This window comes from Alligator sinensis, unplaced genomic scaffold (genome assembly GCF_000455745.1).
Source record: "Alligator sinensis unplaced genomic scaffold, ASM45574v1 scaffold222_1, whole genome shotgun sequence".
NCBI lineage: Eukaryota > Metazoa > Chordata > Crocodylia > Alligatoridae > Alligator > Alligator sinensis.
Window position 1 is genome coordinate 590,302 of NW_005841912.1, and position 15,061 is coordinate 605,362.

General features: G+C 46.9%; 1 protein-coding gene across 2 annotated transcripts in view; it reads right to left on the bottom strand.

Annotated features, from left to right (window-relative positions):
- Positions 1–15,047, bottom strand: part of PARM1 (prostate androgen-regulated mucin-like protein 1) — a 63,767-nt gene extending 48,720 nt beyond the window's left edge. Inside the window, exon 1 of one of the 2 annotated variants that reach the window (XM_025198069.1) lies at positions 14,845–15,047. In XM_025198069.1, coding sequence (XP_025053854.1) covers positions 14,845–14,965 — 121 coding nt within the window. In that variant the 5' untranslated portion in view covers positions 14,966–15,047. Of the gene's footprint in view, positions 1–13,530; positions 13,598–14,844 lie in introns of those variants that run through there. The other variant, XM_006018752.2, reaches the window with a different exon arrangement.
- Between the last annotated feature and the right edge of the window lie 14 nt (positions 15,048–15,061).

Genomic DNA, 15,061 nt, shown 5'->3' on the forward strand with positions numbered 1-15,061 from the left:
AACTAAGTGAGGGGCATGAACTTTTGTAAGCAACTATCTACTTTGCCAGATGCTAGACTATCTGGGCTGCAATAATGCCACTGACTTCAATAGGCATCATGCTGTACAGTTTTGCTCCCTGCTTTCCACACAGGATTAGCTCTGATGTTTCCTTTGTATTGCCTTTCTACATGAGGCTTGGTTGCATCTTCCATAAGGAAAAGCCACCAGCCCTGGAGAGATGAACTTGCTTCTTTTATTCCATTGTCTGTATTTAAGGAAACCTAACTATAAAACAGGGCTGGGGAAGTACAAACCTGCTGCCCTGAGCTGCATACTCATCTCCTCAACCACATATAAGCGGGTGTCTTCTGAACCCCAGATATGCTTCTCTGCAGTAGCTGAACTTCTCTGGCCATCTTCTACCACGAGTGCATTATTTTAGATTCACAGCTACTGGTGTCTTGCTATTGTTGGGTGCCCTGGCTGAGTCAGCATACCACATTGATGCCCTAGAAGATGGTTATCTTCCTTGCAACATGAGGGTGAGAGATGTCTGGAATCCCTGACCATCCTCTCTGCAGGTCTGTGCATCATAGTAGTCTTCAACTGGAATCTCACATAAAATCAAACCCATTTTGAGCCCAATTCAGCCTCAGGTAATGAGGCTCCTATTGCATGTTATGGATTGGGCTCAGCCTTCAGTCAAGTTAAGGTCCTTTCGCAATGCCACTGCTAAGATTTCTAGAACTCTACTAAACTCCACTAACAGCAGCAGCAAAAAGGGGCCTCTCATGTAATTTGCTGGTTTCTATGTAGTGATCCAGAGCACAGAACCAAACAAGCACAATGTACTTTTGAAGTTCCTTATAATTCATTTACAGTGGCTCTGCAAAACCATCAGTACTTTGCTTCTAATCATGGCAGCATAACGGGTTTTCAAAAGGCAGCTGAACGCATTCCAGGAAGAGAGGCTGTAATTGAAGTAACTGGATCACTAAAAGCAATAGGGGGATGGCTGGCCAAAGCTAATGAAGCATTGTTGTGGAACAAGAACAAAGCAAGCACTGATGCCGTTATTCAGAAGAGCAGAGAGAGGGCTATGCTACACTGTACAGAATCACCTGGAAGCAGAAAGCCTGTGTTCACTGGCAGCTTGTTTTAGCATCAGTCCCCCACCCTGATCTTCAAAAAGCATCTTGATGCCCATCTTCTTCAGATCATCTGACCCCAGTGGTTTTTCCTACCCAAGTGCAGGGGGGCTGGACCCAATGATCTGTAAAGTCCCTTCCAGCCCCTAAAAACTATTAAATTAAGCCAGCTGACCGGTTGATCCCATTTCTTCTGCCCTAATCTCCAGCCAGCGAATCTCCAGGGAGCCAGCGAACAGAGAGTGCCAAGAGGGGAAACAGTTTGCTGGCAGTTCGCTGACCAGTTTGCAGGTAGTAGCATAGCCCATTACCACACAATCACTCTTGGGCATGGCGGCAACTCGTTGTACCCGCAGGCGTCCCGGCATCACTGGGACCTCCACCCAGACAGAGCCCATGGCCCTGGACTGTGGGAGCTGCCTGGCATGGCTGCTGGCAACGGCACATGGGGCCAACCCCACTTGTAGGGTATGCTCCCTGATGGAGTCTCTAGAGGACTGAGTGTGGGAGCTTGAGGGGGAAGTACATCAGCTACGCACCATCAGGGCCCATGAAGATTACATCAACAGCTATTGCAAGGCCCTACTCCAGGAAAAAGAAGTAGAGGAGAAGAAGGTGGAGGAGAAGGTGGCCACGAAGAAGACTGGCCACAAAGACCCTCCCGGAGCTACCTGGAAGACAGTAGTCTCCAGATCCAGAGCATGCAGAGCTAGGGCTACTACTCCCCTGACGCTGCATAACAGGTACACTCCCCCCAGCACACATGAGGAGACTCCAACAGAGACACCAGAGAAGGAAGTAAGTACTCAGAAGGCAAGTACTCCCACCCCTAGGAGGGGACACTGGGTAGTGGTGGGGGTGGGACTCTCTCCTGAGGAGCACGGAGGGACCTATCTGCCATCCGGACCCCTTGGCCCGAGAGGTCTGCTGCCTTCCTGGGGCCCACATCCAGGACATTGTAGAGAGGATCCCCAGGCTTGTCTGTCCCTCTGACTGCTACCCCATGCTCCTCATCCATGTGGGCATGAATGACATGGCCAGGAGTAATCTGGACTGGGTCATGAGTGACTATAGGGTTCTGGGGGCTGGGCTCAAGGGACTGGGGGCTCAAGTAGTTTTTTTTTCTGTGCTGCCTGTTGCAGGCCACGGACCCAAGAGAGAAGGCTGTGTGGAAGAAGTAAACAGACACCTCCAACAGTGGTGCTACTGTGAGGGCTTCGGTTTCTTTGACCACAGCACGCACTTCAGGGAGAGAGGACTCCTGGGATGAAATGGCATCCACCTCAAATGGAGAGGTAAGTCCCTGTTCCCAGCCAGGATGGCTGATCAACTGAACAAGGCTTTAAAATGACTTTGCTGGGGGATGGGAAGACTCCAAGTAGAGCATGCCTGAGGACTGTCACAGGAAAGATCTCACGTGAAGGACACTAACACAACTGTTTTTGAAAATGCTAACAAACGGTTCTCCGACAGCGTGTCAGGAAATCAAGGGTGTCAGTTGGGGGCCTCAGCTGCCTGTACACCAATGCCAGGAGCATGGGGAACAAGCAAGAGGAGCTAGCCCTCTTGCTCTCAAGTGGGCAATATGACCTGGTAGGGAATTACGGAGACCTGGTGGGACTCCTCACATGACTGGAGCATAGCCGTAGAGGGCTACACCCTTCAGAGAAGGGACCAAGCAGGGAGAAAAGGTGCAGGGGTAGCTCTCTATGTGAGGGAGCAGTACACCTCTTTGGAGGCTGACATTGGCTCCAAAGATAAGCAGCTTGAAACCCTTTGGTTCAAGCTTTGGGGGCAGGGCAAGGTGAGAGAGACCTAACTGTGGGCATTTACTACAGACCACCGAACCAAGAGGAGGAGCTTGATCTGGAGTTCTCTCGAGAACTGACAGAGGCTGTGTGTGCAAGGGACTTGGTTGTCATGGGCGACTTCAATTACCCAGACACAGATTGGGAAGAACACTCGGCTAGGTTGGATCGGTCATTTAGCTTCGTAACTGTAATCGAGGAGCTCTTTCTGACCCAGGAAGTGCAAGGGCCAACCACTCTCCTAGACTTGGTCTTGGCCAAAGGAGATGATCTGGTATGTGGCTTGAACATCGAGGGTAGCCTGGGCAACAGCGACCATGAGCTCATCAGGTTCACTGTTTGCTGCAATACTGACAAATCAACTAGCAGGACTGAAGTCACGGACTTCAGAAATGCTGACTTCAAACAGGCTCAGGACATTAGTAGGGGAAGTAATGCGGGACCAGGCACAGAAGGCAAATGGGGTGCATGAAGAGTGGTCATTCCTCAAGGACACAATCCTCAAAGCACAAAAGAAAACCGTTCCCATGAAGAGGAAAGGTAGGAGAAGGGCTGGCAAGCTCTCCTGGCTCAATAGAGACATTGTGGTCCTCTTGAAAAAGAAAAAAAAAAAGAGGCGTACACACAGTAGAAGCTAGGGACAGTCCTCAAGGAGGACTATACAACAGCGGTCTGCACTTGAAGAGAAATAATTAGGGAAGATAAGGCAGCGACAGAGTTTAAGTTAGCCGAGGGAGTCAAGGACAATAAGTCTTTTTTTTTAGGTATGTAGGGAACAAAAGGAAAACAAATGAAAGTGTGGGGTCACTGCTTAACACCTCAGGACAGCTGGTTACCAACCAAATGCCCATTTTGCTTCAGTATTTCATGGATCAATGGGAAAGACGAGCAAGATACGGATTACAGGAGGCATAGTGGGAATAACAGCCTTCCCACTGTGGATGCTGAGCTGGTGCAAAACCAACTAGGAAAGCTAGACATTTATAAGTCAGCAGGACCGGACGGACTTCGCCCAAGGGTGCTGATAGAGCTGGCTGAGGTCATTGCAGACCCCCTGGCAAAACTCTTTCAGAAATCGTGACACACAAGGGAGATCCGTGATGATTGGAACAGGGCCAACATTGTGCCCATCTTCAAAAAGGGGCAGAGGGAGGACCCAGGCAACTATAGGCCAATCAGCCTAACTTTCATCCCAGGGAAAATCCTGGATACTCATTAAAGAATCTATGTGCAATACTCTTGTTGAGGGTCAGATTTTGAATGACAGCCAGAATGGGTTCATCATGAGTAGCTCTTGCTTTACCAAACTAATCTCATTTCCTTGTACGAACAGGTCTTTTGTCACCTGGACATGGGAGAGAAAGTCAACATTATATACCTAGATTTCCAAAGGGCTTTTGATTTAGTATCCCACGATATCCTTGTGGAAAAACTAGAAGACTGTGGGCTTAACTGCTCAACAATTCGGTGAGTGGAAAACTGGCTACATGGTAGGACTCAGAGAGTTCTCATAAACTGATCTGTGTCATCCTGGCGACAAGTGGCCAGTGGTGTCCCTCAGGTGTCTGTGCTTGCATCGGTGCTTTTTAACATCTTTATCAATGATTTGGATATGGGGGTGAAAAGCTCACTGGCCAAGTTTGCGGACAACACCAAGTTATGGGGGAGCGTGGTCATGCCAGAAGATAGGTTACAAATACAGGCGGACCTGGACAGGCTGGAAAGCTGGGTGGACCAGAACCAGATGAAGTTCAACACTCAGAAGTGTAAGGTGCTCCATCTGGGGGCAAACAATTCCCAACGTACCCACAGGCTTGGTGGTGAGAATTGGACATGCACCACGGCCGAAAGGGACCTAGGGGTAGTGATCAACCACTGCATGAACATGAGCCAGCAGTGCGATAGTGTGGCCAGCAGGTTAAACAACATGCTGGCATGCATTAACTGTTGCATCTCATGCAAAACCAATGAAGTGATACTCCCACTGTACTCCCCACTAGTGAGACTGCAGCTGGAGTACTGCATCCAGTTCTGGGCGTCAAACTTCAACAAGGACATGGGAAAACTTGAGAGGGTCCAGAGAAGAGCCACCCATATGATCAGGGACTTGCAAGACAAGCCATATGAGTAGAGGCTGAGGGACTTGGGCCTCTTCAGCCTATAGAACAGAAGGCTGAGAAGGGACTTAGTAACAGTTTACTGCTACATCAGGGGAGTACATCAAGAACTTGGTGAACAGCTTTTCTCCAGGGCAACCCTGGGGAAGACCAGGAGCAGTGGATACAAACTCCTGGAAGGCTGCTTCGGGCTCAATTCCAGGAAAAACTCCTTCACAGTCAGGGTGTCCAGACTGTGCAATAAACTCCCTCCAGTGGTGGTGCAGTCACTTACCCTGGAGATCTTCAAGAGGGGACTGGGCAATCACCTCGCTGGGGTCACTTGACCCCAGTTGTCTTTTCCTGCCTACTGCAGGGGGACTGTACCCAATGATCTACCAGGTCCCTTCCAGCCCCTAACAATCTATGAATCTATCAATCTACAACCCACCACAAAAACAAGGTTATCAACTTCACTATTAAATACAACCTGGAACCAAGCTTTCCTTAGGCTTAGCTTTAGCAACACAGGAAAAAATTAACTTGTGCAGTGGATTTAGAACATTTAAAAATCCAAAGTAGGAGTTTGGTGCAATTCCTACCACAACTCCTTTCAAAGCTTCCACAAAGTTCATGTGGAGTAGACCTGAACCTGAAATACAGGAGTGAGAGCCAGCTACATTTTTTTAATTGACCTACATTTGGTTCTCATCAAGCTTCCCATTGTCAGCTTGTGAAAGCAGCTACTGAACCATCAACCTGCAGTTTCTGTTTTATTTCCCCCTAGAATATCAATCGCTGTTGGTGGTAGCAATGGGAGGCTGCAGTTGCTAAAAGATTTCAGGCAGCAGGTAGAGGGGAACTTCTTGCTCTGCTCCATCAGTGGTTGAGGTTGTAGAGCTGCATAGGTGTCAACCTGAAAAAAAACCAACTTAGGGGTTCTCATGCCCTTCCCATTACATTCACTGATTACAAATCATAGCAAAAACCTTTATCATATGATCTCTCTCACCTTTGACGTGCTTTCATCAGCAGTGAAATCAACCCTAATCAGTGTTAGGGTTCTGAGCCAATAACCTATTGTCATGAGAGAAAAGCTTGCAGAAAAAGCGGTCAAGAGAGGGCATTATAAGCAGTCTTCAAATATCTGAAGGCCTGCCATCAAGAAGAGGGGAGATAGTTCTCCCATGATGCTGAGGGTAGGATGCATAGCAATGGCTTGAAACTGCAATAAAATAGATTTAGATTGGATATCAGGGAAAACTTATCCACCGTTAGAACAGTGAGGCAGTGAAATAGACTGCCTAGGGAAGTTGTGGAGTCTTCATCACTGTAGGGCTAGGGACAAAAATTACATATAAACTGGTTTAAGTGATGATCAGAAACTGGTTTAAACCTGTAACAGATGTTCAGTGCACATAAACCAGTTTGAAAATGCCTGAAACTGGTATGAGATAAACCTAGTTGAATATAGCATCAGACTTAACTGATTTGGGTCAAACCAGTTCATGCAATGTCTGTCCCAGACCCCTTGCTGGTTTAAGATAAATCAGAGTCCCCCAGCATCACAGCATGCTCTCTGCTCCACAGCAGAGCTGGCCCCTCCCATCTGCTCCCTTGCAGGAGCTCAGCAAAGACTTGCAGGCACAGAATGTCTGCCTGGCTTCTCCCTGCTAAGCAGGGATTATTCCCCCCCACCCCTCTGCCTTATGCAGACAGCATATCTAGCTCAGTATTATCTAGCAGACCACATGCTGACTACAGTCCATGCTGTCGGAGACGACAAAGGCAGGCAGGCTTTTTGGAGCTAATCAACACAAATTGATGCCTACCTGGCTGGGGTCATTTGAGCCCAGTTTTCTTCCTGCCCAGGCAGGGGGTCAGACCTAAAGATCTACAAGGTCCCTTCCGACCCTACTTCTATGATTCTATGAACACGTAGCTTAATGTCCTTCCTTGAAAGAGCTGTTTAAGAAGAGCTGCATTAGTTAATGGAGAGAGGCTTTGCTTTCTTAATGGGTTGATAAACACTGAGTTAGGGATGATAAACATTCCCTGCTGGACAGCTGGGGGGGTAAATAATCAGAGCATCCTGCCCGGATCTGGCCACGACCCACTCAGCTCAGCTTTGTCGAAGTGAAGGGAGGGGTGCTCTAGCGCGCCCCCCCCCCCGGCTTCTAGCCTGAGCCACTTCAGGCATGTGCCTGAATTTTTTCAGTCCAGAGGGGATGTCTGTACACTTACAAAGTGATTTAGCCTAGCTAGGTTAGACTAACCTGCAAAAGATTGAATCAATTCAGGTTCAGGCTTTTTGAATGTCTGTCCCTAGCCTAGGTGTTCAAGGCGAGTCTGGACAAACATTGGTCAGGGATGATGTAATAATGCCTGGAGTGTTGTTAAGAGCAATAGGTATAGTCCCAACAGCCCAGGAGAAGGGTTATACAGCTCAGAGCAGGTAGAGAATGAAGCAGAGCTCCACAACTGGCTTGGTTATGAATGAAGATTAAAAGAGATGGGATAAATTTACAGAAGGAATAGGATGACAGAGGAAAGTTCTAGCTTTCCATTCAGGGTACCTGATGTGTGGGGTTGTGCTTATAATCACCAAGTTGTAGCGTAGAGTGGAGGATGTTTGGTTTTCCTCATACTTCAGGGTTTTGCTGGTTGCCACATAGGGCCAGGAAGGATTTGTTTCCTCCTTCCTGTTGCTATATTATGTGGTTTGTTTGTTTGTTTTTTGCTTTCCTCAGAAACAGCCAACATATAAAACAACCAAGGGTGAGGACTTTGACTGAGGTATGCCAGTGATCCTGCTGGGACTTAAAAAATTTTGGATGTTATTGATTACAGGGTCTTGCTCCTTTACTCGGGGTAAGACCAGTCACCACATCATTTGGGGTCAGGAAGGAATTTTACCTATGGTCACACGCGCATGGAGGTTTTTGCCTTCCTCTGTGGTGGGGAGCATGGTCCTCTTCCTTGGATCTCTTGGGTACATAGCAGGAGATCCTGGGATAAGAGCACTACAGAGTAGTTCTCAATTTTCTCTTGCCTAGTTCAGAGTCAGACCAATGGTAGTGCACTGCTGCACACCTCATTTTTGAAGGACTGGCATTAATACCCAGAGACTCCTATTGTTTCCACTCTGACTTGCTCTTATCCATCATTTCTGCAAGGATGAAAGTAAATGCCCAAAGGGCCAGAGACTAAGACTGTGTGAATAATTGGTTTTTCAGCTGGGCAAGTGAACCTGTGGGAGATGGGGTGCAGGGAGAAAGGAATAAATAGGTTTTCAGGTTGACCCAGTCCCAAACTATTCAGAATGAAAAAAGTTCGTTTTTGTGGCTGAACACAGCTAGAGCTCAAAAGGAGAAGTGCTGCAGTGGGAGGAGCTGGAGAATCCTATTGTAACTGTTGGGGTTAAAACTCTTTGAATTCAGAGCTAATCTCATTGGCTGTATTCAAATAACAGCATCACAGAAAAATAGGGCTTGAAGGGACCTCAGGAGGTCAGCTAGCAGAGAACCCTGTCCTCAATACAGGTTCATCCTTATTTAAACTATCCAAGTGTCTGAAAGGAGCCAGACATTAAGGAGTATAGCCAATCAGTACGAACCCACTTGGCTTTACCCTCTCTACTTCTAATAGAAGAGTGTGTCCTCTTCTGGCTGCCTGAATGCAAACTTACAAAACCAGGAAACACCTGCATTTGGAAAATGGATCAAGGCTGCTGGGGAAATATGGGGAATGAGAGATGATCATCCTGACATGTGAACCTTCAATGACTACCTAATCTGGTGCCTTACCTCTAGTAATGTGCTTCTCTACAGGTTATTCTCCTACTGATTAAGCATAATGTTGTACGTAGTTAGACAAATCCACTGGACACTACAGAGCAAAATCCCATCACTCGAAGTGCTGTCAAATGTCTGACAGGCCTTCTGCTCAACTTGTAGACTAAGGGCTACATGCATTGTTTGGTGTGTGTGGAACTGGCAGGATGAATGTTAGTATGCATAGGGGATCCACAGGAGTGTGAAATCTGGCCTTTAATTTCTGAAACGTACATCTCTGTCTACCTCCATGTCAAAATACCAGACTTCTGCAGCAGTAGCTTTCATTGAGATCTCTGAACACTTTTGGAGGTTGATAGGGAGAGGGGCAAGAAGTCCGTATTCCTCATTTTTTCCTACTCCCCCACTCTTCCCCCCGCTTATTTTGGCTTAAACCTTCCAAACAAACTTCACTGCTGGATGGAGAATAGATTTGCCCGACTTTAGCCTGGGGGGGAAAAAAAAAAATCACAAGCAACTAAAAATGAACCCCTGGAATGAAAACGTGTGTATAAGCTCAATTGGGCATTGCAGCACCTGTGTTGAGTGTTTGGCTATATGCAACCAGCTATATGTATGTTATGTATTTCGGTTCAGAATATGCTGTATGAAGTTACCAACAGCTTTCAGGCTTCACCAGTCTTTACTCAATTCAAGGTGAAACCTGAAAGCTGGTGGCACCTTATGTTTTGAAATGGAATTGACAGCAAATGCGCTACTTCCCTGGCCTTGTCAACCCTAACTGAAAGAGTACAAATATGTTAGAAAAGTTGATTTTATTTTCCTTTTCCACAACAGCATCATACCGGCACGTGGGTAGACACATGTTTTATTAAAGCCATCTTCTGTCAGGATTTTCCACTGAGCAGTTACAGCAAAATGTTGCATGTATCCTGCCACTGTGCTGTGCTATAAGAATTGCTATTTTCTACCAAGCTGAGATGCAAAGCTTACAATATATATGAGTAAACAATGTGTACATGAATGTAACAGCTGCACAACTAGAGCGCAACGCAGCCAGTATTTAGAGGTCCCAGGATCTTCTCTTACACAGATGGGTGCCTGCTGGTTCTGTAAACTACAATGGAGTCTCTGGCTTTGGGTTGATTTATTCGATTTTGCCAATAAACAAATATCATTTAAAAGAAATGCACTTCCGACTGTTTACTTGGTCAAACTTTTGGGGTACTATGCAAAACATTTTTTAAAAGGTTAACAATGCTGTTAGCATATTACAGACATGGGCTGTATGTGTTACAGACAGCTACATGCATGCCAGTAGAATGTTTTTTCCCCATGGTAAAAAGCAACCTGTTGGACTTCTCAGCCATTTATTATTTAGACTTTAATCTACTGTAAACTAGATGAATACATCCTTCATATGAACTGTTATAATTATTACAGTAATTAAGGTGTGTTTTGTAATTGTAATGAAGTCTTAATGATAAGTGAAATCACTAAGCTATCTTTCAGCAATGCAGTGAAACTGTAATGCTCTCATAGATCAGTTTCTGAAATACCATAGTTGAACTTGGCCAAATGTGTACACACATGCACCGACGTGCAAACACAGAAGAGAAAGAAAAGAGAGAACCTTTCATTTAGCAGAAAGACAGATGCATTTAAAAATGGGCTGCATGACTTGGCATGAATTTCTAGTCCCAGCTGTAGATTTTAAAGGATGCTCTCTATCTGCAATTAAATAAATTCCTGCAGCATTTCCTGCTACTAGCCATCAGTTGGGGACAATGTCCAGAAATTTCTCTTACACCTGTCAGTGTTGGACCAGTCTGCACACACTAAAATTTCACTTCAGGTGGTCTCAAGGCTTTAATCAAATGCCTGTCAGTAAAAGGATATTACTCAGCCACCTCACTGGAACATTGATGACTGGCAAACATTTCTACTGTGCTTGAATGTTTCAGCTCTTTTAGGCATGGCTGATCCTCTTATCGTCTCATGGAAGTCACTGGACCTCCTCCTGTCAAGAAAGCTATCCATATGCTTTGTTTGGCAGGATCAGGTCCCTTAAACATTTAAGTATTGTATATTCTAATGCTTGCTATTTCCATACTGTGTTCACCAGCAATTAAGAGCAAAGCCTTTCATTCCGTTAAAAGGATAAGCAAGGATGCTTTAGGCTGTAGCCTGATTCATGTGCATATTGCATCCTTATGTTTGATGGGTTAGATGTAGTAACCAAATAGGTTTGGTTGGAAATTATCCAGTGAAAGCACATTTCATCACAAAACAACATCAGTCATCAAAAGCAAACTTTTTTTTTTTGCAAGGAGATAGCAATCATTAGACGTTTTCTCATGGATGGAATTTCTCATCAAAACAAGGGGGAGAGAGAGGAGGAGAGGTATAACTGGCCAAGACTGTGCTCTGGGCATTCTCCATTTCCCCCCTCCTCTTGTGCCTTCCTTGAAAAGCCTCTGGCTCTGGTTCTGCCTCCCTAGGCTCTGGCAGCAGAGAAGAAAAGCTGTGGTGGCGGCACAGAAAGAGTAGATGGGAGTTCGCTGCTGCTGAGGGGAGATATCACCTCATTATCTTGCTGCAGACACTTGTGTCCAGCACCCACAAAAAAACAACAGTTTTCAGCAGCAAAAATGTGCATGACATCATCCTCCCTCCCTCCCCCAATCCCACAGCAGAAACTACATTTCCCACAATGTCCTTCACTTTCACACACTCTGTTGCTGTGACTTCCCCCTGCCAGAGCCGCCCACCCATCTTTCTACCACTGAGAGAAGGAAATATTTACTGGAGTTAGAACTTAACCCTCAGTTTCCTAATATTCCCAGGTGAGTGCCATGACCACTGGGCTACCCACTCATGCTCCCTTCCTTATTCAATGGATATTGAAGTATTTGTACAAAGTAAAGCAACTCCAACACAAAATGGTGAGATCTACCCCTGAATAGCTAACAGCCTGCTTGTGAGTGGATTCAGCTAGGGTGTGAGGTGAGTGTGATGTTTGCAAATCTCTGGTCTAAACCAGTAATACTGTATAACTAAGAGGTGTGACTAGGGCAACAGCCCTGGGCAATGACTGGGCAGGGGGCCAAAAAACAGCAGCTGTTACTGCCACCAGTCTAGCTGCAGCTTCTGGTGCATGTGCCACCACTGCCCAAGGTGCAGACCTGCTGAGTTATGCCTCTGATTCTGAATTGGCCAAGCAGGGATCTGAGCTCTGGGGCCAGAATTTCTGACCACGTAGATCTTGTTTTATCTTGGCTAGCTCCCCGACTTGTTTCCTAACTCAAACTGCAGGTGCTGTTCCTTCTCTCCCAGGACAATTACGATTAAAGAGTACGGCAGGTTATAAGTGTACATAAAGTGACTAGAGCCATTATGTTCTCCAGCTAATGTAATTGTCTGAAGTCACTGTCCCATCCTGATCTCTTGCCACCTCCCAGGTAAATCAGTGAGAAAGTGGGAACATGAAACATCTCTCCATCAAACCGTTAATCACATGCCTTGTGGGGAAGGTTATCAGAGTTGTGTAATATTGATTCCTCAGACACCCATTTTTTTGGCTCTCTTCACACAATCATGTCAACCTTTGGCCTCACCCATTGGAATTACTTGCTTGTGAACATGATTATGACAAGGGCATGACCCAGCTTCCACTGTGTAGTTACCTGATTGCTGCCAGTGACGTCAGCTGGTGTTCCCAGGTCTCAGTTTCTTTACTCTTTCTTCTAAGTCAGTAAGAGCTAATCTTTTTGGCAGGTGTGCCACACATTAAGCTCCACACCCTCAGAGTGCCACTCTGATTCCCTTCCATTGCTGGATCTGCCACTCTGCTTTCTGCTCCCTGTCCTATCTGTCACTGTGTTTCCTGCTCCCTCCCCAGTCTGCTGTGTGCCACATGCATAGGCTCCCTATGCCACAGGTTAGATATGCCCGTTCTAATCCAAATCTGGATTTCCCTTACATCTCCCCCTCCCAACCACCATGTTTATGAGATATACCTGCTAGTGGGAACTGATGTTGCTGAAAAGGGAACATGGCTTTGATGGAAGACTGAGATGTCTCCACCTGAAGCCCTTGTTTAGCTCTTTTGACATCATTCACATCCCTGTTACTTCACTTGTTCCATGGAATTGCTCAACTTCCTTGGTTTGTTTATCTATATTCACCATCTCCCCAATCTACTACCACAGGCCTAGCCCTACCCATGCCAGAGCTTCCAGAAGAGACAAGCTTCTTTCTACTTCTGCAACAACTGAGGCAAAGGTCCTGTGGACAATGCTTTCCTTCACTACACAACCCTGATTCATCCTCAGAATCAGCCTGGCCCATACATAGCATGAGATAGGAGAAAAATGGTGTGAGGTCATGTAATTAGACTATAGCAGGGGCGATGTGCACGCAAGTGCACGTGCACCCCCTGCAAAAAGGTGCCACCGCTGCCAGTGGTGCCTGCAGGTGGTTACCAACTCTTGGTCGGCACTCGCCACCCCATGCCACTGACTGTGCCGGTGGCATCTGCAGGAACTCCCCGCTCACTGGGCTTCTGCTGCCACGCTCCTGCTGCTAGGCACAGCTGTGCCCCCTCAGCTGCCGGGGGCCCATGCTGTTCATAGACTATATCATAATTAATATGTACAAGGGGGCTGAATCAAGAGTGCACAATCATCTAACATTTGCTGACCTCTGGATGCTTCACTTTGCAACCTTCGTAACATTCTTTTAACTTCTTTTTGGGAAAACTATTGGACATGTTTTGGGGCATCAAGTGCCTTTCCTCAGGTCGAAGAAAGAGGCAGACACAGGCTGAGCTAAAGTTCGGTGAAGACTCCTTGTAAATGCAGACTGTTGCATGCTCAAAAGCTTGTCCAAACAGCTCTCCCAATGTAACTGTTCGACCAATAAAGGATAACATAAAAAAATCCTTTCCTTTTTTCTTGGGAGAAGTGCGAACCAGGCTTGGGGGCAGGGTGTGGAAATGTGCATTTTTTGGATCTGGGCTCTGTCCCCCAGTGCAGACTCCAGATACACAGAGAGGCTGCTGCCAAGTCCAGAAGGCATGAGGACAAAAGGTAGGGGGGTAGCACCACATCCAACAGCTACTCAAACCCTCTTTTCCATGAAGAGGGTAAGAGGAGATCCAGTCTGAGATCTCTGCATCCTATTTGTATGCAGCTCTTACCAATTTCTAGAGATGCAGCTGGACAGTATCGTTTAGAGGTGCTCTCAGGGACAGTGCCCCCAAGTGAAAACTTTGTGGTAGGAATTTACTTTCCCAACATGCTGGGCTGGGTTGGATCAGGCCTATCTTTTCTAGTGAGGATTTTAAAAGGCTGTGCAACCAGTCCTGAAGACAGATGCTTTACTGATGAATAACTGAATCTCTCTCCCACCCTGTTTTTGTTTCTGTGCGCCACAGCAGATTATTTTTCAGTTACTTGTCCAACCTTTCACAGTGGCTACAACTGTACAACTAATAAACTGAAAAACTATGAGGTCCCACCCTGGAGAGACAAACTCCCACCCTCTTGGTTGCATATACTTAGTTGAGGGATCTCTGAATGTTTCCTGATCACCGCTGTCCTACTTGTTCAGCTCATGGAAATGCCACCAAGAAAAAACGGGGCTTAATGCAGGTGCGGATGTTTACCAGCAAAGCAGACATGATTATTTAGAAACGAATATAAACAGAAAGTATCTTTACGAAGCTGCCCCGAAAAACCTGGACTCTCATGTCGACGGAAGTGATTACAGAGTAGAGGAGCATCTTCCTCTGCCATTGGAAACCGTCCTCATTTCTGAAGCCAGACACTCTACATAGGCGACTGGCAGGGGGTGCGAGGGGTTGCATGTGCCCCCCCCCCGACGGCCGACACTGATGCTGTCGGTAGGGCCGCTGCCATTGGCGGCTTCTGCGGGTGCCCCCAGATTCAGGAGGCACCAGTCACTCATGACCAGGCAAGCGGCAGGGAGCTGCCTAAAGCACAGATGCACCGACCTCCAACCTCACGGTTCACAAGGGAGCATTTGTGCGCTTCCTTCATCAAGCAACAGGCTGGAGTTGCGGGTCGCCAAACAGACAGCCAAGCCCCGGCCGCGCAACACGCGACCTTCGGCATGTCACGAGCCGCGTGTTTCTCGGAGGGCTCCGGTCCGGACCGGCCGGCTACAGCCTCAGCCCGCCACCTGCCCGGGCTCGGCACCACCGGGCAGCG